We start from the raw sequence: 22,587 nt of genomic DNA, 5'->3' as shown, positions 1-22,587 counted from the left end.
GACTCTAAGCTTCCACAACTTTACTTTTGTTTTTAACTCAGTCACTCACTACTTAGTTGAGTTTATGATGACCTCTTTGTATTGAGAGCTTTTCTAGATAGGTTTGTTTGACTTCAAGAATGGCTTCAGTTTCACAATGTTTAAGAAATTTAACTTGAGCTTATAGGTTCTGCTTCTTCATCTCACTGTCTTATCAAAGCAGGTCCGGACAGGGAAGCGCAGCCTTAGCAGTCAGATGGTAGAAGGCCGGGAAACAGTTTGATTTTGAAGTTCTGGAATATTACCCCCCAGTTGAAATTGAGATAGCAGTTGGTTAGGAACAGTGGCTTTTCTTTAAACTGGTCTCCTTCCATGGTTCACTGTCCAGAGAACCATTAGGCCTTGGTTAAGGATCACGGGTGGGTGGCACGTGTGGTGTAAAGGGTTTGCTCTTTGGGTGGATCCCTACATTTTTTTGACTTACTTTGGATTTGGGGAGAGGAGAGGCGTTCTTGTAGCTGCTGGGAATGTGTAATGGAGAGGCTGCCAACGTTATTGTCTTTTTTTTCCTTTTTAAGTGGGTGCATCAGGACCTTTCCTGGTTATGGAGACATTTGCTCATGCGCACCTGGGTGCACAGGGAGCAGGCACATAGGAGGCCTGTTTGTTTGCTGGTAGATAAAAGAACCAGGGCAACAGTCCGGTGTTTTTTGTTTATTTTTGCGTTGTGCGGGCCTCTCACTGTTGTGGCCTCTCCCGTTGTGGAGCACAGGCTCTGGACGCGCAGGCTCAGCGGCCATGGCTCACGGGCCCAGCCGCTCTGCGGCATGTGGGATCTTCCCGGACCGGGGCACGAACCCGCGTCCCCTGCATCGGCAGGCGGACTCTCAACCACTGCGCCACCAGGGAAGCCCCAGTCTGGTGTTTTTTACAGGTGCATTGCAGACATTCAAAAACGACTTTTTTTTTTTTTTAAAGCAAATTAAAATTTTTATATAAACCCTTTTGGCTTTTTCTGCTGTAATATTTTTGAAAGGAAAGTGGACTTTCACAGTCTTTTAAGCATTTGTTATAAGTGGTCGTAATTTAACACGTGTGCCGGGGACCCAGCACTTTCACGCGTGTTTCTTAATTTGATTCCTTGCAGCCTCATGATGTGGCTGGTTCTTTCCCAGAGACGTGACGTCACGGACCTGGGAGAGCCCAGCTCGAAGCAGGCCAGCCGGGGTCTGACCCTGGGCCTTCTGTCCAGCTGATCAGAGCCCACCCTACATCCTTTCTCAGAACGATATTTCTGGGTGTGGTGTCTCTTCTGCAGCGCGGTGCACTCTGCACGCACTAGCAGGGAGGTAATGGGCATAGTCTCCTTTTTATTGATATCATGTAAGTTTCTTCTCCTTGTTGCCTTGCAAAGGTCACAGTTCAAACATGGTTTCCGGGCAACTTTAAACTAAAACTCCTGTTGTCTAAACCCTCCAGTTGTGTATTTTAATATTAGCAAGATGTTGGTTAGTTAGGACAGGTGATTTCTGTCTTCTTTTCTCGTTTTGTTTTGAAGTCTTTTCGAAAAGACTTCGGTGGCCTTGCGCACAGTTTTTCGGTGGCACTGACACAGGGCTGTCTTTGCCTCAGACTTTCCCAGGGGTCATGAGTGTGGCACCGAATGTGCCCTGTTAGGGAAGGCACCGAACCCCTGATGTGGAGTCGTACCCCAGACCCCGCCAACTGAAAATCATCGGGCGTTTGCGGCGGCTGCAGTAACTTTTCCCTTGTGGTCTGTATGCAGCGTGGGGACATGGCCACTCCCCTTTCCTTCCCCGCCTCCATGTGATGCAGGAGTCGGGACCGTGACTGGCTCCAGCAGCTCGAGGGGGACGCTTGGCTCCCTTCGCTTTGCTAAGTGTCACTGCTTTGGTTACTATGACAGCACAACAAATTCACTCCAAAACTGGTGGCTTCAAACAGCAACGCTCATTTATTACTGCTCAGGGTCTCAGGGCCCGGAATTTGGAGGAGCTTGACTGGCCGGGGGCTGGGGCTGAGCGTCCCTTCGGGGGACATTCTGGCTCCGGGGCTGGGAAGATGTGGGGATCGGGGTGGCTGGCCTCTCCATCACTGTGATCGCCCCGTGCGTGGTGCCTCCAGGGTGTGTCTCTAAAGGCACCAGGCCTCTGCAGTGCCCGGAGGTCACCTCGCCTCTGTCCGGTCGAGGGGCACCTCAGCTCCACCTTCTCCTGGGGGCCGCTGAGACCAGCACACAAACGGTGCTAGTTAATAACTCATGTCCAGTCAGGTTCCAAGTTTTGTTCGAGTGTTCTTGGTGAGAAAATGAAAGAAAATCTCTGAGAAGCTGGAGGTGGTGCCGCTGTGCCGGCCTCGAGCTTGTGACTGCACGACGCGCCTGGAACTGGGGACACGCTGCTGGGTCTGCGGCGCCGGGGGCTCCGTGCTGTCTTTTCTGTGAAAACCCCAGAACCGATGCTCTTGGGTCTAAAGTGGCCTGGCTCTGGCCTCCCCGCGCTCTGGCACCACTGACTGAGCAGGTCCTGGAAACTTTTCTCCCCGTTTCGCGCTTCAGGAGCTGGCGGGGGAGCTGGAGCAGCCTGTCCAGAGCCCAGGCTCGGGCCCGGGGTCTGGTTTGCAGCCAGGGCTGGGTCCGGCTTGAGGGCTGGAGGGAGGCTGCATTTCCAGTGGCCCTGTCCCCCCGCCCCCAGCCCGGGCTGCTGCCGTCTGCAGCCTGCTGTCCACGCGGATCCACCTGTTCGGCGTGTCCTCACTGACCTCCCCGAGTGCCGGGTGGCCCTCGATGGAGACGCCGTGCAGGCCCCTCCCAGCGTGAAAGGGGAGCAGGGTGATGGGCGCAGGGGACACCTCCGGCCTGAAGCTGAGTCCAGCTGAGCAGAGTTGGCTGAGGGAACCGAGACACTATAGCAGGAACAGGACGAAGGAACTGTTAGGAGGAGAGCCCTGTGCTGGGTCAGAGCCTCATAGATGAGCACACACGGAGGCTCACGGCGCTCAGAGGCGTGCCGGGGCCCTCGGGTTAAACAGGGGAGCAGAAATAAACATGTCACTGGAAGGCGTGGAAGATGAGGTGTTGGCCATTGTGGAAACAGATCGACAGCAACAAAAACGAGACAGAGACGGACGATCAGGGAGGGCCAGCCCAGGAGCGCAACGCAGAGCACCGGCTGTCCCTGAAACAGACCAGGGCAAGGGGGGACGGGAGGGGCTCGGCAGTGACGCTGTCGAACCTCCGAGGCCCCAGTGGCTCGGGTTCCTGGTTAAGAAGACCCTTCTCAAGGCCCTGTGTATGTTTCCCAGCCCTGGGAGACAGAAGAGTCAGAAAGTCCGGCAGGCATCCAGGGAGGAGAGAAGGGGCGCGGGCATCACACGCCCGCCAGGCACCCTGCTCAGGAAGCCACAAGGTGAGGGTGAGGCCCAGGGCCCAGCTGGCCAGTGCCACTCCGGCCTGAGCAGAGGCCGGGGGTCCAGGAGTGCACGGGCTAACGGCCGTCCTGACGTCTTTGACCAAATGAAGCTTGCTTGCCGAGTTGATAATTCTTTGGGGGAGTTTGAGGGAAGAGTTTGTATCGGGCAGAAACTTTGCGTAGGAGAAAAAGGAGGCAAGTATTAACCTGAGGAAACGGGCTCCCTGTGTGGCTCGGCTGGGGATGCTGTTTACAATGACAGAGTGATGTCGGCGATGACTTACGGAAGTGTTGGTGGGCCGCACTGGGAGGCTGGGAGGCGGAGGAGGCAGGGAGTTGGTGTGGGGACGTGCTGGCAAGACCTCAGCCCTGATGCTCCCCAAGTCAGAGACAACCAAGGACAGCTGTGCGCATGCACTGTCCAGCATGGACTCGGGGTACGAGTGCAGAGCTGCGGGGAAGTGCCCTGGCAGAGGCACTGCTGGCGCCCGTCCTCTGCGTTACAGAAACGCAGCAGTGTTGGCTTTTAAACCTATGCGTTGCCGTGATACGATAGACGTGGCTTGTTGTAGGCTGAATTGTGTTGAAATCCTAAACCCCAGTGCCTTGGAAATAGGGCTGTTGCACATGTAATTAGTTAAGGTGAACTCATGCTGGAGGAGGGTGGCCCCTAATCCAAAACGATTGGTGTCCTTATAATAAGGGGGGTTTTGGACACAGACACAGTGAGAATGAGGCTGCCACAGGCCAAGGAGCTACCAGGAGCCGGGGCAGAGCCTGGAACAGACTCTTCCCCGGCACCTTCAGGGGGAGCACAGCCTCCAGAGTCGGGAGACAGTAAGTGTCTGTTGCTTAAGCCCCCAGCGTGTGGCCGCCCTCAGACACTCATATATGGCTTTACAAATGCTGTCTGACTCTATGTCAATAAACTGAAATGAAAAGAACAGAAAAGCAGAGCCACTTTGGCGCCCTTGTGGAGGGTGGGGTCCAGAGGATGAGATGGGCCAGAGCGGCCGGCCAAGAGGCCCTCAGAGTCTGGGTCGGGCCACGCGTGGGGCTGCCCATTGAGCAGTTACTGTGTGCGTGACACCCCTGGGCCTGGAGGGTGCCTTTGTGGGGATGTGAGGGGCCAGGAGGCCCCGAGTGAGGATTTTGGCCTCTGTCCTGCAGCCACGCGGGGTGTTTCTGGTGGTTGGAGCCCTGTGGCTACTTCTTGTTGGGGCCAGCTGAGGGCTGCTGAGTGGACGGGAAGGGACAGCTTTGCTGCTGCGGCCGCCCAGGCTCACAGGGGTGGGCAGGGAGAGGAGCCCCGGGAGGTGGGCAGCCGGGTCACTGGTTTGCTTGTGAAGAAGGACCAGCGCCTTTGGAGGAAGGACAGCGGCTTTGAATTTCTCACGGTAGGAAAAGTGGTGAGGCGTCCACAGTCGGGCCTCCTCTGCGGCGGGTCCGCCTGACACGGGAGGAGACTGTCCCCTGTTCAGGGGATGCTCCAGTGTGTGTGCGTGGGGTCTTGGAGCTTCTGAACTGGGGCTGTGGGTGGAGTCAAAGGTCACCTGTGCTTCCAGGGGTGCCGAGGAGCCCTGGCCACACGTCTGCCTCAGTCGTCCTGGGGCTTGTGGGACGGATCCTGTGTTCCCCGGCCCTCAGCGCCCGGCCAGCAGGGCCGGTTAGTCCTCTCACGTCTGGCGTCTGCGTCCACCTGGGCCCCCAGGGTCCTGGGTTTGTCCCTCTGTCCTGGCACCTCCTGCTCAGATTTCAGTGTTGGCTCCATCGTCCTCCCAACAGGCCGCCCTGCCGTGGATGGGGTCCTGCTCACTTCCTTCTAGCACCTGCCACCAGCTGGCGTTGTTCCCAAGGAGAGCTTGCCTCCCTCAGGGCCAGGACGCTGTCCTGAGCTGCTCCAGCCCCGGCTCGTCATGCTAACCGTTGAGCAGGGACGTGCAGGGCATTATGCATTGTGCCCGTGAGGTTCCATCCTGATCGTTTGATTTCTTGTAAGGGGAACTGGCTTGGCCTTGAGGGTTGATACAGTGTGTCCTTCCAAAAGGTCTGCTCAAGTCCTGACCCCAGGACCTTTACATTAAGATGTAAATTAAGATGTAGTCATACTGGGGACTTCCCTGGTGGCGCAGTGGTTAAGAATCCGCCTGCCAATGCAGGGGACCCAGGCTCGAGCCCTGGTCCAGGAGGATCCCACATGCCGCGGAGCCACTAAGCCCATGTGCCTCAACTACTGAGCCTGCACTCTGGAGGCCGTGAGCCACAACTACTGAAGCCCGGGCACCTAGAGCCCGCGCACCACAATGGAGAGTAGCCCCCGCTCACCACAGCTAGAGAAACCCTGAGCGCAGCAAAGAAGACCCGACACGGCCAAAAATAAATAAATATTTTTAAAAAAGAAAAAAAAAAGATGTAGTCATACTGGATTAGGGTGGACCTCAACCCAATCACTGGTGTCCTGATAAGAAGAGATACAGAGATACAGGACGCACAGGAGAGGCTGCCTGAGGATGGAGGCGGAGGTGGGTGTGATGCCGACCCAACCAAGGATGCCAAGGACCGCTGGCCGCCACCAGAGGCTGGGAGGGAGACAGGGAGCGGATCCCCCCTTGGAGGCCCCAGGAGGAGCCAACCCTGCCGACACCTCGACTTCTGGCTTTGGGTCTCAGAACCCGGAGGAAGTAGGTTTCTGCTGTCCTAAGCCCCCCATTTTCGGTTCTTCGTGGGGGCAGCTCCGGGGAGCTGGGATTTGAATCTGCATATTAGCAACTGTGAGTGGCACGCGTTCCTTCCCCAAGACGAAAATGAAAACGTTACCCAGGACGGTCGTTCTCCTCTGCCCGGTGCTCAGCCCCCACCCCCAGCCCCGGGTGGGCAGCTGGGCGTCCCCACTGGGCGTCTCTTACTTTGTCCGCAGCTGCTGCGCCCTGCGCACACCGCCCCGTAGCAGCCGGGAGCCGTGTTTGCCCTGACGCTGTTTTGTTGCCTTTCTTGCACGTCTGCAGTGGTGGCGGAGGACCATTCCACGTGGAAGCTGGCCGTGCCCCCTGGGGGCCGCGTGGCTCCTGGCGTCCGTGTCGGACGTGGCGCAGCGTGAGGGTCGCATCGGGACCCGAGGTGCTGGCTCTGACCGCCGTGCCGATGCAGATGTCGGGCGTTGTCCCCTGGAGCCCTTTTTCTGACCCAGGACCTCGTGTCCTCCCAGGGCCGTCAGCAGGGCAGGACCCCCTCGTGCGCATCTTTCCCGGCCCTGACACTGCTGATTGCTGCCCGTCACTTTGCACAGTTCACCTCATTTGGGTTTGTCTGACTTTTCCTCACAGCTAAATCCAGCTTCTGTGTTTCTGACAGGAATCCCGTGTCCCATGCTGTCACTGTGCCCTGGAACAGGCTGTGCTCACCTTGGCCTCTGGCTTTCACGGTGGCCTCCAGGCTCCTGTGCTGTGCGGTCCACGACGGAGAGCCTTGCAGGGAGACCCTTTGGGGCCCTGTGAGGCCTCCAGGCTTCTGTGCTGTGAGATTCATGACAGAGAGCCTTTCAGGGAGACCCTTTGGGGCCCTGTGAGGCCTCCAGGCGCCTGTGCTGTGCGGTCCACGATGGAGCGCCTTGCAGGGAGACCCTTGGGGCCCCGTGATACCCTGCCTCTCCTCGTGCTTCCACCCACTGGCTTTAGCTTCAGCGATGATTCTTGCCTGGAACTTTATGCGGTGCTTTTCAGGTGGTGATTTAAAAGACATTCCGTCCTTCCTTCTACGTGTCTTAGTTGGCATTCTACCAAAAGGAAGAGCTTCCCCCTCCCCAATTTCCTTACCTTTTCAGTTATTATTATTTTTTTTTTTTGCGGTACGCGGGCCTCTCACTGTTGTGGCTGCTGTGGAGCACAGGCTCCGGACGCGCAGGCTCAGGGCCATGGCTCAAGGAACCAGCCGCTCTGCGGCACGTGGGATCTTCCCGGACCGGGGCACGAACCCGCGTCCCCTGCATCGGCAGGCGGACCCTCCACCACTGCGCCACCAGGGAAGCCCACCTTTTCAATTATTTACTTCAGTGTGGATTCGTGCATCTCATTTTTTCTGTGGAGTATAGTCCACTTGCCTCGTTCGCTTCGCAGCTGCCCTGGGGGACCTGTCACCACTCTTTGCTCCTGTCCTGATGCTCTGGCACCTGGAGATGCCCCAGCCTCCTCTGGTCGTTTCCCTGCCCCAGCCCTGGACATCAGCCATCTCTCCAAGGACCGTGGGGCCTGTTTTTAAAGTACTAGTTGTTTTATTATTTTTTTCAAATTTTGCCGTGGCTGCTGTTACCTTTCTAGGGTTTTGTGTGCTGTGTGCCACCAAGAGGGTTTGACAGGAGGGTCTGAGAGACCCCCGAGCGGTCGGCTCGGGGCAGAGGGCAGAGGAGGACGCTGCCCCCTTGCCGTCTGTCAGAGGGCAGTGCCGTGGGCATCGGGGGGTTGCAGCAAGGGAGGCTGATCTGTCACGTGTTGGGATGAAGGGGCCCTCGTAAAGGCCCTCTCTTGAGGGATTTCTGAGTGGGGCCCAGGTGGCTTTGTGGGGAGCGGCAGGGAGAGTTGTTCTGTGGCTTGGCTGGTCCTGCCCAGGGACTGGGGGCTGGCGGTGGGCGTGTGGTGTGGCCAGCTCTGATCTGGTTCCCGGGTTCGCAACGCATTGAAGCAGAACCACTGCCGGTGCAGAGCTGCCCCCTGGGGAACTGCTGGCCCTGACCCTCCTGTCTGGGCCTTGGGGTCCCTGGCTGTGCTGGAAGAGATGGCCATCTCTACTTAGGACAGGGGGAGCCCAGGGGTGCTGTCAGCACCAAGCATGCTGGGTGCTGAAGACCCCGTGGACGGGCTTCAGGCTGAGGGGCGCAGACGTGGGCGCTGTGGATGGAGAGCAGCTCTCCTGGCCTAGAACCAATCCTGGGTGTGGATGGTGCCTCTGGTCGGGGCGAGCTCACGGCCTCTGGGAGGCAGTTAGGAACCGGGCTCTGAAGATTATGGAGGTTCCATCACTGCTGTCGTGTTTAATTTCCAGCAGCTCTTTTAGTTTTCTCTAAATGTTCCCTTTTAGCAATCTTACTGTGTAGGTATGGCGCCTTCTCGCTCGGAAGCTCTCGTCCTCTGGCGTCATCTGTTTTCTCCAGTTGCTGGGGTCTTCCTGTCTGTCCGCCTCTGTCTGTGGCTTCCTGGGCTGGGGGCCCTCGGCAGCTGCTCACGGGCGGCAGCGAGCCACTGAGAAGGGGGTGCCTGCATGGTGGGCGGGTGGCCGGCCCTCTCCCGTCGGCGTCTGCGGGGAGCCGGGTCCTCCGAGTGTCCTCCCCGGGCCGCCGCCAGGTGGGTCTGCTGCCAACTCTGCACCCCCGCCCCCCTCCCAGGAGGGAACCCCAGCTTCAGTTGGGGGCGGGGCTCTCACTGGCCAGGTGGAGCGGAGGGGTGTCTAACTGTTGCGGTCAGTGGTCAGCGGTGACTGGTCAGCGGCCAGGTGGGTCCAGCCGTTCATGGCCAGCTCGTTTCCGGGGTCTCGCTGCCGCTGGCTGAGGACTAGGTTTCCAGCAGCTTCTCGAGTCCGAAGCGTGGCGGTCGCGCCTCCTCCCGTCTGGCGCCTGTGTTTGGAGCAGGGGTGGGGCGGCCTCCCTCGCTGGCTCTCACGCGTGTCCACCTGCCATCCTTCACCCAGACCGCTGCTTTTATTACATTTTCCAGGAGAGAGCTCTTGTGGTAGTTTTCACGCGGGAGGGTCTTTGTTAGGCAGCAAGATCAGAATATTCACACACGCAGTACTGGCGGGTGACAGAGTCATTAGCTGAACGGCTTTGCCTGTAATCCTTATGATGGTTTGTTTCTCTTTGCCAGAAACAGGCACGAAGCTCTGAAGAACCCTCGGAAATGGATCGCTCGTCTTTAAAATGGAAACGTACCCTTGAGGGTTAGCTCAGAGCCAGCAGCGGCCCGGGCCTCCTGAAGCCTGATGTTCCAGAACCCCAGGGCCTGTCGGTGCGGACAGAGGGCACGGGCCCCAGACCATGGTCACCCTCATCACTGAGAAGCTGCAGAACCAGAGCCTGGATGACCTTGCCCGCAAGAGCTACGATGCCGGCCCGGTGAGCTGCCCGGCCCATGTTGGGGGCCACTGCCTGGGCTGGGCCTCAGCTGGGGGAGAGGATGGGGGGAGGTGAGGAGGGAGGGGGCAGTATCCCAGGGAGGCTCCGGCGCCTTCGCAGCCCCCAGAGCCCGTCAGCGTCGTGATGGTGGGTTCTCAGCATCATTAAAAACAAAGTTTGAAAGCCTAAGCTACACATAAACGCATATGGTCCTGGGTGCTGAGTGGGCAAACGTCCACCCGGTCGGCAGCCGTGCCCACCAGACGCTGCCCGTGCCTCCGGGCGCCGCCCCTCCTGAGAGCTCCTCTTGAATTCTGTCTCTGTGGGTTAGCTTTGCCCGAGGTGGAGCCGATTTCTAGGGCCGTGTTGCCATGACCTTCAGCTCACACCCTGCCTGGTTAAACTGGAGGTCCAGAGGGAGGCGGCTGAGCATCCGCACCTGCCTGGTGCTGGGGGCTGTGCCTGAGCGTCTCCCCGGGCGGGTGCTCAGCGCTGTCGTGTCGCCCACACCCAGCCCTTGGCCTGTTGTCGCCTGTGGTGTCCTGCAGGGAAGGGGGCACGCGAGCGGGTTTCGCTGTAGAGAGAGCATGACAAGAAAAGTCCCACTTATAACTCTTCCCGTTGTGACACATCATTTCACCTTGTGTGACTTCCCCACACGTCCTTCGTACAGGATGCACGTGTGTGGGAAATAATGCCTTTCTGTACCAGTGGGCGTTTCACTGAGTTCCTGGCGAGGCTTGCTGATGCGTCCGTGGGGTTCCTGTGCTGCGGGTGCATAGACGTGCTTAGAGCACCTGCTCTAACATTCACTTAAAAGAAAAAAGAGGAGGGAATTCCCTGGTGGCCTAGTGGTTGGAATTGGGCGCTTTGACTGCCCCAGGGCCTCGGTTCAGGGAACTGAGATCCTGCTAGCTGCGCAGCCAGAAAAAAAAAGAAAATAAGAGGTGTAATTTACATAGTGAAAGACACAATTTAGTGTATCTTTCTGAGCAAGAAAGTCCCGGTCATCTCTATCACTGTTTGATTTTGGACTCGGGGCACCCCAGAGAGCAGGGCAGCTGTTCTCGATGCTGGGGTCGAGGCGAAGCAGGTGATATGCTGGGGACAAGTAGAGTGGGGAGGGGCGTTGGGAGTTGACACAGGGCTGGAATTCGGTGGAGCAGAGGCTGTGGGCGGTGAGCCAGCTGGAGCCTGGGCCGGACGCGGGAGTGAGAGGGTAGCAGGGCCCACAGGCCCCAGAGCTTGGTGGGGACGCAAGCCCTGTGGGGACAGGAGCCGGTGGGGACACGAGCCTGGTGGGGACAGGTGCTTGGCGTCCGTTCTCAGTGAGGGCCAGGGCTGGAGCAGAGGCCATGACTCGGGTCAGGGGAGCAGGCCCCCTCTGCTGCAGGGCTGTGCTGGGGGCCTGGGAAGGGTGCCAGGTGGAGGAGTGAGGGGGGGTGCAAGGTCAGGGAGGGTCAGCGTGTGCTGGCCCCCGTGGACGTAGCCTCAGCGTGCTGTGTGTGTCCTCCAGCACGTCCGGCTGTGCAGGTATAGTTGGGTTGGCAGAGAGCTCAGCTTTTAAAGCCTTGAGTTTAAAAAATACTTTTTTATTGAGGTGTACGTTTCATCTAGTGAAATGCACAGATGGGGTTTGGTGTGGATTGGGTGAGTTTTCCAGTCGTGTACGCGATAACCTTGTCACCGTCACTGCAAACCTCTCCATCGCCCCAGGAAGTCCCCTGTGGCCCCACGTGGCTTTGCTGTCTCAGAAGTGCCAACATGCAGCGTGTACTCCTGGAGACTGGCTTCTCCACTCAAGGCGAATGAGTGCCCCTGGGTTCACTGTGTGGACGGTGCATCAGGAGCTGTTCCTTTACTCTGCTGAATGGTCCGCGTCTCCTGTTGCCAGACACTTGGGATGTGTCCACGACTGGCTGTTAAGAATGACACCGCTGACTGCGTTCGCGTGCAGGCCTTTTGTGGAAGTCTGTTCCCACTGTGTTAAGCGAAGTCCTGCCCAGAGGCCCGTCAGCGCCCCAGCCGTGCCGTCTCCCTGGTCGGGAATGGTGGCGTCTGCTCACGACTCTGACCGCGTGTCCCTGATGACCAGTGAGATCAGGGCCATTTCCTGTACTTACTGGGTGTCTGTATGTCCTTTTTGCTGTCCTTTTGCTCATCTTTCTTTTGGGTTGTGTGCATTTTTCTCACTGGTTTGTAGGAACTCTTTGTATATTCTGGATACAAGTCTTTTCTTGGATGTGTGTTTTGCCAGTATTTTCTCCTATCCCATGGTTTGCCTTGTCACTTTCTTTCTTTTTTAAAAAAACTTTTATTTATTTTTGGCTGCGTTGGGTCTCATTGCTGCACGTGGGCTTTCTCTAGTTGCGGCGAGCAGGGGCTGCTCTTCGTTGTAGTGCGTGGGCTTCTCATTGTGGTGGCTTCTCTTGTTGTGGTGCACAGGCTCTAGGCGCACAGGCTTCAGTAGTTGCAGCATGCAGGCTCAGTAGTTGTGGCTCACGGGCTTTAGAGCGCAGGCTCAGTAGTTGTGGCACACAGGCTTAGTTGCTGCGTGGCATGTGGGATCTTTCTGGACCAGGAATTAAACCCGTGTCCCCTGCATTGGCAGGCGGATTCTTAACCACTGTGCCACCAGGGAAGTCCGCTTGTGGCTCTCTATGTCCTTTACTCAACTGAGTAATTGTGAGGCTTTTAAAATTCCTGATTAAGAAAAGAAATGTATTCCGGGGCCCATGTTTTTCTTTTTAATCACCAAGAAAGACAGTGTTGGGGACAAACAAGTTTATTGCAGGGATAAAAACACAGGCCTGTTTCTTGAGTTGGAACTCTTTCTGAATCCGCATGTGTAAACCCACAGTACTGAAACTTCTTTCTCTTCACTTTCAGTGTTCTGCCCAGAAACTGAACACAAGTGGCCACTCGTTCCCTTCTGAGACCGACGGTAAGTATTTAAAAGCCCCAGCGGGTCTTTCTGGGCTGCTGTGGGCCAGGACCCCGTGAGCAGGGCTGGATGGGGAGGCTGACACGGAGCGCGAGGCCCCAGCTGCGCCCCCTCCTCTGCTGGCCTCTCCCTCCTCTGGGCAGCGGTGCGGGTTGGAGAGCTTCCTTTCTGGAAGTGGCCTGGCAGTGCAGACCTGAAAGGCCCGCCCGGTGGGGTCTTATGGCCACCAGGGAAAGGATGGGGGTCCGGCGGTACGCACGGCCTGTGCCATAGCGCTGGTGTGGCGCACACCCGGCCAGTGGTAGGAGCCGGGGTTGTGCGTGCCTGGAGGGCCTGGGTCTGCCACACCCCTTCCCTGCACTGCACGCCCCTGCCACGTGTACCCTGTGGTCTGAATGGACCTAGGAGGCTTGGCCGCCCGAGCGTAAGTCTGTTTGCGTGAGCGTGAGTGTGGGCGCCGTGGCCCCTGTGACGAACCGTGGCTGGTGTCCGTGGTCGTAGTGAGGTGCTAGTGGTGCGACTTCAGGCCGGACAGTCCAAGTGGCATCCAGGTCTTCCCCTGCGGGCCTGCTCACCTCCACGGGGACGCTGTGCTCGGCTTCCTCCAGGCTGCTCAGGTGCAGCTGTCACCAAGGTCTCGGGTAGTATGGGCCCGCACGTGGCCCTGGGCACTGTCTCCATCCCACACAGGGACAGTCCTGGCTCGGAGCCCCTCGGGCTTCCCGTAGGCCACGGAGCCGGCCCTGCCATCCTTTCTGACTGACTGTGCATCCTCGTGACCCGGGGTCACCTAGGGCCTTTGCTTGTGCCTCTCCCAGCGGTGGGTCCTGGCCTCCATGCCAAGGCCCCTCAGCTGGGGGTGACCGCAGAGCAGCTGGGCTGGAGGGGCTGCTGGCCGCCCCTGGGCCAGGTCATCAGGGCTCTGGGCTCCCCCAGCCCTGGCCCCACTCCCCTGGCTGCCCCCTTGCCCAGGTATGCTGCCTGCGTGAGCCCATCTGTGTCGAGCTGCTGACCCCTGTACGCTCGGCCTCTCGAGTGACCCTTATGCCCCCGTCTGATGACGAGGAAGCTGGGTCTGTGGTGTCAGGTTTCCCGTGCCCCTAGGCGTCCCCACCGTGGTGTGAGCTGCGACTGTGCAGGGCAGGGGCGGGGAGGAGGGGCATCCCACAAGCAGGGCTGGGCCCACCCTGAGGCCAGGTAGGGCTGAGGGCGCGGGGGGCACGCGCCCCTCACCCGTCTCTCCTTCGTGTTTCCCCAGAAAACAAGCACTCCTGGAAGGTCGTCGGTGGAGGACAGCCCATTGGAAGCCAGGGGGCCACGGGCCCTGCCATCCCCTTCCCTCCTGGCCCCTGCGGCCCGAGCGCCAGCCTGGGTGCGGTCAGTGCCAGGGACCTCAGGGACGGCGCAGGGCCGCCCTCAGCACCACCCACCAAGCGACACTGCCGCTCCCTGTCGGAGCCCGACGAGCTGGCGCGCTGCCGGTCCCCGTGGCGCCCCGGTGGCTCCAGAGTCTGGGCTCCTGTCTCCAAGAGGCGGTGCCACAGTGGCGGGAGCGCCACGCTGCAGGCCAGGAGTGCCTGGTCGCCGGGCCGAGCCCTCCCCGCTGCCAGCTCCGCCTCACCCCCTGTGCCCCGGCCGGCCTCGGCTTTGGCCAGCAGCGGCCTCCTGGCCCTGGGCCCGGCTCGGCAACCCGCTGGACCTCGCTTGCCCTCGCCGCGCCGCCGCCTGTCCCTGTCACAGGAGCACCTGTTGCCAGTGGACGCGGCCCCACCCTCAGCGGGCAGCACGCCCGCGTCCACACCCACGTCCACACACGTCCGCCCGCGTCCACGCCCGAGCTGGGCCGCCGCCGGGGCCTGCTCCGCTGCCGCTCTCAGCCATGTGTGCGCGCGGGCGGGAAGGGCCAGCGGAAGCGCAGGCGTGAGGAGGATGCCCGCTGGCCGCGCCCGGCCCTGGACTTCCTGAAAATGACGCGGGTGAGGCTCCCTCTTGCGTCCAGTGCAGGCACCCCCTCCACGGGGCGGGGTGCTTATGGGGGGATCCACCCCCCACGCGGGCCTGGGCTGCCCTCTGCAGGGTGGAGACAGGAGCCGTTGGTCAGGGCGTCGAGGCTGAGCGGGCGCCGTCCGCCACCAAGCCTTTCCTTGCCGTCCTTCGCGGAGCCTGCCACCAATGATGCCTCTTTGGAGAAGGTGTTGTTCAGAGTTTGGGTTGTGAACCAGCTTGAAGATTCTGGTGTCCGGGGTCACCGCCTGCCCCTCCCATGCTGTTTTCTGATCGCGGGCAGTTCAGAGCAGAGTTAAAGGAAAGAGCCGGTTTCCAGAGGTCTGACCTGGGCATCTTTGCAGGGGGATGGCAGGACCTTCTGGGGGTGCTGAGGAGCAAGGACGGGGCTCTGGTGTGAGAAAAGGGAGAGGCCAGCCTGCCAGGCCTCCTCATCACAGAGGCGGCTGTGCCTGGGGTCCTGGCGGGGGCGCAGGAGCCCGCAGGGTGGGACTGAGGTCTCCGTGGTCCACAGAACCCAGGTGGGATCCAGGCTGCACGATGCCATCTATACCCACTCTCGACCTCACTGTCAGCTTTACCTTTCCTGACTGGTGGGTTTTCTGGAAGCTTCTTCCCAGTGGTGGGGAGGGAGCTCCCAACCCACACTTGCTGGCTGTGAAGTTTCCGCGGAGAGCTGGGGTTTAGGAAGGGGATGTTCCGAGCTTTGCCACGTGCCACGGAGGAAAGCTGGCCGTGAGCCCGATACGCACCCCCCAGCTCCGAGTACTGCAGCGTCTGCGGGCCCCGAGGGGGCAGGACTGTGGGGACGTTCCCACCAGGGACTCCGTAGTAGGCAGGGGGAGCAAAGCAGGGGGAGCCCTCACTGCTGGGTGGGCGTGCCAACCCCTCAGACCAGGGAGGAGGCAGGGATAGGGTGAGGAGGAGGGTGTCAGGACCACTGACCACAGATGTGTGTGGACCCAACCCGGCAACTCTCGGGTTGCTGAGTTCTGGGCCAAGCGTGGTCATGATCGCCTTGTGATGGAGAGGCTGCCGTGCAGGGCGGCTGGTGGGGGAGCAGAGAGGAGACGGGAGCTGGGGTGTGGGCAGGACAGGGCTGAGGTGCCGCCCCCCAGAGGGACAAGCCCGGGGAGGGCAGAGGCTGCTTGTCTCCTAGGATGGCTCCTCCTGTTACGGGCGTGTGGCTGTGGTCCTAGAGCTAGCTCCCCTGCGCCCCTACCACGCAATTCCCGGGCCCAGCAGTCTCGTCCCGTGTCCCCTTCCTTCTCCAGCCATCCTGCCCCAGGCTCCTGGCAACCTCTCTCGTACTCATTGGTGTCTGCCTCTGATTCAACCCTGATGTCCCCAGCAGAGCCATCTCTGAAATGAAAGTATAAGATAGTGTATCAGTCATCTGTTGCCTCGTAACAAACACCCCACATCTAGCAGCGTAAACAGCACACGTCTGTGCTATGTTCTTGTGGGTTGGGCACCCAGGAGCGGCTCAGCTGGCCGGTTCTGCTCAGGGACTCCCTGAGGTCACGGCCATGCTGTCGGCCAGGGCTGTGGGCACCTAAGGCTGGACTGGGGCTGGGGGAGCCACCTCCCAGCTCCCTCACGTGGAGGAGGTTTGGTGGGATTGCTGGAAAGCCATCTGGGCCTGGGGTGGATGTGGATTTAAACAGACCCGCACCCACTTTCTCCAGTCAGGATCTAGTAGGGTTTTCTGTTTCTTCAGTTTGTTTTGAGTATTTCTGGGGACTTGTCTGTTACAGTTAAGGTTTCAGTTTTGGGTACAAAGTTGCTCATTGTATTTCTCAGGCCTTTAAAATTTGTAGTCTGTACTTTTTTATCTTTAATGTGAATGATGAAGTGTGTGTGGCTAGGAACATTGCAAACAGATCACAACGGCCACCTGTTGAAAAGCATCTGGTGAAGAACCTTCCCCCCGTGCCAGTTCTGATCCCCATTTTGAGGCGTGGGGTCAGTTCCGGGCCGGGTGCAGAGGTCAGTGCCCAAGCGGGCCCCTCGGCCGGTCGGCAGCCCCTCCATCCCTCACCAGGCGACGTGACTGTGACCTGTGTGGACTCACACCGCCTCTGAAACTGAATGCCTGGGTTTCCCCACCACACACCTGCCGTCCTCTGCACACGCCAGCCAGTGTCCAACAACTCACTTCACTTCTGACACGAACTACCTGGGGTTAGTGCAGACCCTGCAGGTCAACGCTCAGTCCCACAAGACGGCCCCACTTCAGGCACCAGCCCCAAGTCCAGGGCCTCCTGTACCTATAAATAGGGGGTTCCCACGACCCCTCCTCAGGGTCCATGATTTGCTGTAATGGCTCACAGAACTCGGGAAAGCACCTTATTTATGACACCCGTTTATTTTAAAGGCTACAACACAGGAACTGCCAGATGGAAGGGATGCGTAGGGCAAGGCATAGGGAGGGCGCAGAACCTCCACACCCCTCTCCAGGTGCACCACGCTCCCAGCACCTTGACGAGGTCACCTAGGAACCCCACCATTGAGGGGATTTTATGGAGGTTTCGTTGCATCGGTGTGATTGATTAAGCCATTGGCCACTGGTGATTAACTGGGTCCCTGGAGGTGGAGGTGGGGTGGGCTGAAAGTCCGACCCTGGAATCCCAGGCTTGGCTCCGCTGGTGACCAGCCCCCATCCTGAGGCTGCTGCGGGGTCGAGTCGTGTTGGCGTGAACTCGGGTGGGGTTGGAAGGGGCTCCCCCGCCCCTGTCACTCAGGGAACCCCGAGGAGTTTAGAGCTTTGAGCCAGGCACCTGCAAGAAGACCAAGTATGTTCCGTACTCCATCACGATGTTACAACGTACCTAGAAAACACGATTATTTCAAATGTCAGGGGAGTGAGGTGACAGTGGCCAAGCAGTCACGGGGTCTGAGTGGCGAGGTTCGGGCCTCCCTGCGTTTGGGGTGTGGGGCCTGTAGGGCGGCAGGCCCGCTTCGGCACGCTGCGCAAGGAGCGAGCTGAGAGTGTCGCGGGTGTTTGCTGCGGGGCTGCAAGCGGGAGGGCCAAGCACCGTCTGCAGGAGTGACTTGAGTCCCTGGTCCCGGTCCCTCCCTTGGGCTGGCCGCGGCGGTCACTGGGCTCTGCGGGCGGCTGGGGCATAGAGGACCCGCTGTCACCAGGCGTCCCCTCCGCGCAGGACGTCGCCTCGGGGAAATGCCCGTCGCTCAGCCTGGACATCTGGCGAATTCTGTCCGTTTGTACCTGGAGACCCCCAGGTTTCCTGTCCCTTAGTCCGTCTCCCTTCCACGAGGCTTCCTAGGCACGGGAGGAGCCCCGAGAGGTCAGAGTGCACAGGTCCCTGGACACAGCGCTGGGGCTCCACGCTGTCCAAGGCCGGCTCCCACCCGGGCCTGCCGCCCGCAGCTGCCCGGAGCTGCCAGGCCTGGAAGCTTGTTGGTCAGCTGGGTTCCCACTGCTTTCTCACAGGAGCAGCCTCTTGGTTCTTGTCCTTATTTTTGTGTCATGCACACAGTGCCTTAGAGATTGTGGCCGGAATGTGGCTGTGAGCCTTCCCTGGGGAGGGCCCCCCACGAGGCCAGGGTGCTGATGTGCCTCCCCAGTGGCCACAGGGGCGGCCGGACCCTGACTCCCAAGTCTTGTGTGGATGTCACTGGGCCGGTGAGAGGGCGGGGGGCCCGGCACCGAGAGGTCAGGCAGTCGCGGCCTTTTCACGGCCTGCTGGACTGAGGGGGGCAGAGGGTGAGCAGGTGGGGCTGGGGGCCTCGCCCTGGCCGTCCGTCCACCAGCCCAGGGTGGGGGAGGGCACCATGGGAGGGTCCGGCAGAGGCGGGGAAGACCCGGGGTGGTGGTGGTTGACCTGCAGCTTCTGTATTTGTGAGGCTAGTTCCCTGTCCACATGTTTCAAGTTCGTTTTCTGAGCAGCTTGTGTCTGCCTTTCATTTCGTCCTTTTTATTCGTGCTTCAGTTTCCCCCAAGTTGAGTAAACAGACCGTGTCACGGTAGATGTACTCTGTCTAGTCTGCTTTAACCTGTTCGCTTCTCCCGATCGACTGTCGCGTGAGCGTATTGCTTTAGACGAACGTGGAAGGTGATGAGTGTAAAAACCGCACGTGGCGGGTACACCCATCTCTCTTGCGGAGGGGACACTGTTACCGCTGTGGGTGGCACTGTGGGTGGAGGTGTGCCCAGTGGCCTCGGGGCCACGCTCTCTTCCCTCTTCTGAGAAGGTCAGTGCCGGGGTCAGGCGAGGTGCCAGACACGCAGGGCCCAGGGCACGAGGCATGAGAGAGGCTGTGTTCGTAAGGCCCCCGTAGCCCTGTCGCTGAGGTCACCACGGGCTCTCGCTGGTGAAATGAGGATCCCCGGGCACTGCAGGCCGCCCAGCAGGAGACACCCCAGTGGTGCCATCCTGGCTGTGCGACCTGGTGACGGCCCCCCCAGCCGGTGTCTGGGCCTCCAGAGAGACCCAGAGACAGGTGGCCGTCCACTGCAGAGTGGACTCGCCAACCCCAAGACCCAGGGGTCAGCCTTCCTTGTCACCATCTCTTTCAGCGCACGGCTTCTTGAGGAAGGAGGGGGGTGGATGGATTCAGAGGCCTTGCACGTCCTCTCCCGTTGCCCAGGACCGGCCCCTTCACACTCCAGACGCTGCCCTCAGCTTCCGGGCCCCGCACCATCCCGTCTGGTCCTGGTTCCCCAATCTCCTCTCTGTCCTCCAAGCATTTCGTGAGGACAGACCTCGTGTGTCTGTGTTTGTCGGTTGTGCCGGGTCCTTGGGGGTCAGTCGGGTCCAGGGGGCTCCCGCATTGCTGGGGAGATGATTTCGGGGTGTGATTTTCTTCAGTCTGCCTTCTGGGGCCCCCGTCCTCAGAGGGTGGGCCTCCTGACTGGTCCCCTCTTTCCCTTTGTCGGTTCGCAGATGGAGGATCTTATCCCTGGGTGTTGGGGGTCTGGTTTTGGGGACGTTTTCTTTGTCTTGCAGCGCCTGTTTCCTCCAGACTGCTTCCTCTTTTGGGTTATCCTCACTGCTGCCTTACATACAAGATGCTGTTCCCAGGTGTTTGGTAACGTTGGGACGCCTGCCTGCGTTTAAGACGGGGACCCAAAGGCCGATCGGCGGCCCCATGTGCCTGGGTGTGGCCCTTCGGCCGTGAGCTTTTTGTGGGGTGCTGGGACCCCCCAAGTCTTCACCCCCAGTTCCACAGAGAGGCCTCTTCCAGTGCTGCCTGGGGAGGCTGGGAGTCCAGACGGGGTGCCGACCCTCAGGTGGCCCCCGTTTCCACATGTGTCCTGCTCGTGGTGGACCCCCCCGTCCCCCCAGTCCTGTGGTGTCCACCGGGCCGGCCTCCGCCCGTGGCGGGTGAGGAGGGCCTTGGCTCGGCCAGGTCGGCCGCGGTGCATGTCCGGGTTCCTCTCCTCGGCTGGAGCCCAGGCTGGACCCGCGCCCGGGTGCTGGGCTCCAGGGGCTCCGGGCAGCCGGGGGCTCCCGCCTGGGCTGTGACCGTGGCCTGTGGGCAGGGCCAGCTCTGGTCTCGAGCATGGACACTGGGCTGTGCTTCCAGGAAGAGACCTGACGAGCCTGCGGCTGGGCCGGGCCGGCCGTTTGCTGGCAGGATGGTGTCTGTTCTTGCAGAAGCTTGCGGCTCAGTCTCACGGGGCCTCTTGGCTCCAGCCGCGGAGGGTTGAGCGTGAGCTCTTGCCTGCGTCAGTTGGGTGGTCTGTGGTGGGCGCGTCCCCCAGGCTGTTTTGCACACAAGGTGAAAGACCCTCTAAAACTGAGGGCCCCTGATTCAGACCTCAAAGTTTTGACCTTTGATTGTTTTTGTAAAATTTATTTATTTGTTTATTTATTTATTTATGTTTAGCTGCGCTGGGTCTTCGTTGCTGCGCGCGGGCTTTCTCTAGTTGCGGCGAGCAGACCCTACTCTTCGTTGCGGTGCACAGGCTTTTCATTGCGGGGGCTTCTCTTGTTGCGGAGCATGGGCTCTAGGTGTGCGGGCTTCAGTAGTTGTAGCACGTGAGCTCAGTAGTTGTGGCGCACGGGCTTAGTTGCCCCACCGCCTGTGGGATCTTCCTGGACCAGTGATCGAACCTGTGTCCTCTGCATTGGCAGGCGGTTTCCTAACCACTGTGCCACCAGGGAAGTCCTGACCTTTGATTTTGAAAAGATATTTTCTGTTCATCTGCTTAGATGCAGGTCACCGTCAGACCAGAGCAGCACCGTCCGGCAGCGAGGGTCACACGTGTCAGGTCAGGCCCGGCCCTCTGGAGCTTTGTGACGCCCCTTTTGGGCTCTTCAGTGTGAAGAGTCAGTGGCTTCGAGCTGTGCGTGGCCTGAGCCGGGAGTGTCCAGAGCTGCTGCATTCACGCTTGAGCCGCAGTTGTGGTCGTAGGCGGGCCTCCGTCCTGGCCACCGAGAGGACCTGTGGGCCGTGGTCCTCCCGCCAGCTGTCAGGTTACTACCGTCTGGGTAGGGCTTCAACTTCCGTGCTGTGAATCAAAAGGAGAATTTTGTAGGTGGAGATGTGAGGAAGGACACGTCAGCTTCTGCTGCTGTGGGTGGAGGGCTGGGCCCGCCGTGCTGTGGGGTCTGCGTACGAAAGTGACCTTGACTGTGGCATCCACCTTGATTTGAATGAAGAAGAAATTATCTCACGCGTCCTCATTTTGTGACCAGGGCTTGTGGCCAGTTGTCAGATCTTCAGGGACTTGATTCTTCAGTGTTACTTCTTGGTGGCTCACTCTTTACAGTAGGACAACAGCCGAAATAAGGCCGTTGGTCTGGTGGAGCTGAGTGGCACCCCCGAAAGCACTGGTTCCAGAGGGAGCTGCGTGTGTGGTTCTGGGGGGCCTGTTCCAGGGAGACGTGTGTCCAGGAGCCTGACCGCGGGAGGCCTGGGGGCACCCTCGCCCCGTGGCCGCCACCCCCACACACACGTCGCCACGTCGGATTCTGCCAATGCCCTGAGAAGCCCAAAAACACGTGGTGACATGTCTGCGGGGCACGGTGGGCAGCCCAGGGGTGACGCCTGGACACGCTGTGGACAGCACGTGGCACTGCACGAAGCTGCGGGACCAGGAGTTCAGGGAGGGACCAGCGGCAGACCATCGGCAGAGCGGCTCTCAGGGGCGTGGGGTGGGGAGATGCCCGCCAGGCTGGAGGGGGTGGAGGCTCAGGGGAGGCCCCCTGTGTAGAGTGTGCGTCTCAGATGTTCTAAGGTGAGGACAGTCACGGCGTGTCGGTGTTGAAAGCGGAACCATTGGAAGAGGGAGGGCTGAGGGGAGAGGAAGGTGGGCACCGGGGGTGGCTGTGGGGCTCGCCTGGCAGGAGCTGGGGACCCTGGTGGGGGTCCCCTGAGGCAGGCTGTGGAGGCGGGCGCCGGCTGGGCTGACAAGCGGGGCCGTTGTTGCGCGAGGACCCCGGACCTCCGGCCAGTCCTTCCGCAGGTATTTGATGGGATCGTGGACACACCTCCGGCCTCGAGTCCCCGGGCCCCTGTCCCCCATGAGCCGGGTCTCAGTGGGGCCATGGCCCTGGGCAAGGCAGGGGCGCGGGCAGGCAGGGCTCTGAGAAAGTGGCCCCGAGGGTGGGAGGGCGTGTGGCGGGGCCCAGGGGACCGAGGACGCCTTCTGTGACCTCGGGGACCCCTCTTGGTGGGGTGCCACCTCCCCTGTGGCCTCCTGGAGATGCTTCAAGCCCGTGTCTTTTCTGTTGCAGACGTTAAAAAATTCAAAAAGCCTTTGCTCCCTCGATTATGAAGACGAGGATGAGGAAGACGCCCAAGTGAAGACAGCCGTGTCCTCCCCATGCGACCCGCACGGCCCCATGAGCACCGCTGCGCCCAGCCCCGGCGACGCCGGCCCCAGCCCGGGGGTCTGGCGGGGGTGGGTGGCCGGTGAGGGCGAGGGCGGGAGTGGCGGGGACCCGAGTGACTGGGACAGCGCTGGGGAGGAGGGCATCTTCCCCCTGGGCCGCGGCGAGCTGGACCTGGAGCAGATCGAGAACAACTGACCGGCAGGCGGGGGAGCCCCGGCTCTTCCCCGCGAATGCGCTGTTTTGAACTCGAGGTGTCGCTTTGATCCAGTCTTTCCTAAAGAAGTGTTCTGCGTTTTTACTGCGTTTACGGTTCCGAGAAAGCGT

The 22,587-nt window shown here is 60.1% G+C and overlaps 2 protein-coding genes across 2 annotated transcripts in view; one reads left to right on the top strand and one right to left on the bottom strand.

The window, feature by feature from the left end:
- The window catches only part of LOC149749080 (uncharacterized), a 16,424-nt gene extending 11,243 nt beyond the window's left edge, over positions 1-5,181 (bottom strand). Inside the window, exons 1-3 of the mRNA XM_089911350.1 lie at positions 5,091-5,181; positions 3,695-3,861; positions 2,707-2,904 (exon numbers count right to left, since the gene is read on the bottom strand). Coding sequence (XP_089767476.1) covers positions 2,707-2,904; positions 3,695-3,861; positions 5,091-5,181 — 456 coding nt within the window. The remainder of the gene's footprint in view (positions 1-2,706; positions 2,905-3,694; positions 3,862-5,090) is intronic.
- Positions 1-22,587, top strand: part of FAM53A (family with sequence similarity 53 member A) — a 23,632-nt gene extending 1,045 nt beyond the window's left edge. Inside the window, 5 exon segments of the mRNA XM_022554853.3 lie at positions 9,263-9,510; positions 12,400-12,454; positions 13,713-14,272; positions 14,275-14,430; positions 22,165-22,587. Of these exon segments, the coding sequence (XP_022410561.2) occupies positions 9,433-9,510; positions 12,400-12,454; positions 13,713-14,272; positions 14,275-14,430; positions 22,165-22,458 (1,143 nt within the window). The 5' untranslated portion in view covers positions 9,263-9,432 and the 3' untranslated portion in view covers positions 22,459-22,587.

Source organism: Delphinapterus leucas, chromosome 5 (assembly GCF_059928025.1).
Source record: "Delphinapterus leucas isolate spDelLeu-1000000601 "Yukka" chromosome 5, BTC_Dleu_Yukka2, whole genome shotgun sequence".
Taxonomy (NCBI): domain Eukaryota; kingdom Metazoa; phylum Chordata; class Mammalia; order Artiodactyla; family Monodontidae; genus Delphinapterus; species Delphinapterus leucas.
Note: the sequence above shows the minus strand (reverse complement) of the source record. Positions and strands in the feature narration are given on the sequence as shown.